This window comes from Elephantulus edwardii, unplaced genomic scaffold (genome assembly GCF_000299155.1).
Source record: "Elephantulus edwardii isolate Elephantulus edwardi_28Jun2011 unplaced genomic scaffold, EleEdw1.0 scaffold00152, whole genome shotgun sequence".
Lineage (NCBI taxonomy): Eukaryota > Metazoa > Chordata > Mammalia > Macroscelidea > Macroscelididae > Elephantulus > Elephantulus edwardii.
Window position 1 is genome coordinate 7,214,433 of NW_006399902.1, and position 2,465 is coordinate 7,216,897.

Sequence of the window (2,465 nt, forward strand, 5' to 3'; positions counted from 1 at the left end):
GTGTATATTTTAGTGTCACAGATCATATTTCTTTGGGGTATACCTAATAGTGAAATGGCTGGATTAAATGGTATTTCTATTTTCAACTTTTAAAGGAAATACCAAACTGCTTTCCATAGTAGTTTCATGATTTTACATTCCCACCAGCAGTGTATGAGCATTCAAACTCTTGACCTTCTCATCAACATTTGTTGTTTGCTGTCTTGTTGAACTTTGCGGTTGTTATTGGGGTGAGATGATATCTCATTTCTGTTTTTATTTGCTCTTAGAGAAGAGCTAATGATCTCTGAGCCTTTCTTCCTGTATTTGTTGGTCATCTAAATGTCTTCTTTGAGGAAAGTGCTTGTTCATGTCCTTTGAGCATTTTGTGGATTGTCTTTTTTTTTTTTTAGATGTGGGAGTTTTCTAGTCAGCTAAGAATTCTGAGCTCTCTCTCTGTGTGTGTGTGTGTGTGAGAGAGAGAGAGAGAGAGAGAGAGAGAGAGAGAGAGAGAGAGAGAGAGAGAGAGAGAGAGAGAGAGAGAGAGAGAGAGAATTGTCAAATTGGATCCGACTGGCACAGGAGGAGATTGCCCCTCCTTCTCCAGAAGAGCATCTGGTGGATTTGAACCTTGCACCTTTGGGATTGCAGTGCAGCTTCTTGCCACTAGGCCACCAGAGCTCCCTTCTATCTTATTTTTCTTCTCTTTTAAAAATTTAAGCTAAATGCTGTACAGAGGTCAGAAATATTTGCAAAGTCAGAAGGAGTCATCCTACAATGCACTCATCAGCTCAAGCTTACAGGACTATATTGTGAATGTATGTGCCAACCTTGGGTAGGTCCTTAACCTAATTCAGAAATCATCAGGTATTTGGTCCCTTGTCCAGCTTCTCAGAGAGCATGGAGAAATGGAGGGATGTGTGGCAAACCTAATGATATGCAACCTGGCCTACAATGGGAAGCTGGAGGAGTCAAAGGAGATCATCCTGGTTGGTAATCTCTGGCTACTCAAAACAATCAGGACAAAAGAACTGCATTGCATAGGGAATGCTCTGCAGGCCATACAGAAATAGTTGAAGTTTTGCTGCAACTTGGAGTGTCAGTAAATTATAAAGGTGATGCAGGTTGGTCCCTTCTTCATATTGCTGCTGGCCAAGATGAGATAATAAAAGCCCTTCTGGGAAAAGGTGCTCAAATGCTGTTAATAAAAAATGGCTGTACTCCTACTCCCTTACACTACGCAGCTTCCAAGAACAGTCAAGAGATTGCTGTCATGTTACTAGAAAGTGGGTCTAATCCAGACACTATGGACATTCTGAGGCTACAGTAATGCACCATGTGGCAGAAGCCAAGGACATTTACCCTGTGGTGAGGAGAGAATGGAAGAAGCAAGACTGTTGGTGTTGCAAGGAGCAAGTATTTACATGGAGAACAAAGAAGAAAAGACACCTCTGCAAGTGACCAAGGGAGTCTTGGGTTTAATACCCAAGAGAATGGTAGAAGGTAAAGCAGTTTGAATTTATTCTTTATATGTTTTATGTTTTCCCCCAGTTTTCTGGAAACTAATATACTTGCACACCTGTGAATGATGTTTCCTCATTTTCAAAGTCTTAGGAACATGCAGAATATTTTTCTTGCTAAGATACTTGTTCTAAGCTTACAACTTGTTTTCAAGGTATTAATAACTGTTGACATTGTTCTGTTGTATAACCTTTATTGAATTTTGTTTAATTAGAAGTAAGTGACTTGGTGGCTTCAACATCGCCTTCCCCTCTTCACCAGTAACACCAGGCCTGTTACTTTGCCAGATGTTTCTGGGTGGATTTTAGAATATTTCTCCATTAATTGTTATATCTTAATTTGTTTTTCAAGCTCACTAAAGCCTATGCTAAAATTTTGTTATTCCGACTATAAGTTTTAATTTTGTTTTTTATAGGAAAAATATTTACTTGTTTTTGTGGACCAAATTTTAGATTTGGAGGTATGTAATCTAAGTTTGACATTTACAAACAGTAAAACAAAATAATAGCCCATGTGAAAAAAATCATCAGGTATTCATGTCACATCCCAATGTTATACATGCATATTCCTGGGATACTTGGCATGTTTTCAACAGTGTCACATATATATTTTTGGTAAACAAATAGTCAAAATTGAGAAGATATTCTTCTTGACTTTAAATTCTTTCATTCGGACTTCCGGCGTAGCCATGGCGGCTAACGCTACCGTCAACCCGTCACAACTACTACCGCTAGAACTTGTGGACAAATGTATAGGATCAAGGATTGATATTGTGATGAAGAGTGATAAGGAAATCGTTGGCACACTTCTAGGTTTTGATGACTTTGTCAATATGGTCTTGGAAGATGTCACTGCGTTTGAAATCACACCAGAAGGAAGAAGAATTACTAAATTAGATCAGATTCTGCTCAATGGAAATAATATAACAATGCTGGTTCCTGGAGGAGAAGGACCTGAAGTATGAG

The 2,465-nt window shown here is 38.7% G+C and overlaps 1 protein-coding gene and 1 pseudogene across 1 annotated transcript; both read left to right on the top strand.

The window, feature by feature from the left end:
* The first annotated feature begins 887 nt into the window (after window positions 1-887).
* Window positions 888-1,440, top strand: LOC102862736 (annotated as a pseudogene).
* Window positions 1,441-2,184: 744 nt separating this feature from the next.
* LOC102877577 (U6 snRNA-associated Sm-like protein LSm5-like) lies at window positions 2,185-2,464 on the top strand. Its single transcript, XM_006894982.1, has one exon. The coding sequence runs from the start codon at window positions 2,189-2,191 to the stop codon at window positions 2,462-2,464; it is 276 nt and encodes a 91-aa protein (XP_006895044.1). The 5' UTR covers window positions 2,185-2,188.
* Window position 2,465: the final 1 nt, after the last annotated feature.

Coding starts and splice junctions, on each gene's coding strand:
- LOC102877577 (XM_006894982.1), top strand. CDS start 2,189: ATGGCGGCTAACGCTACCGTCAACCCGTCACAACTACTACCGCTAGAA.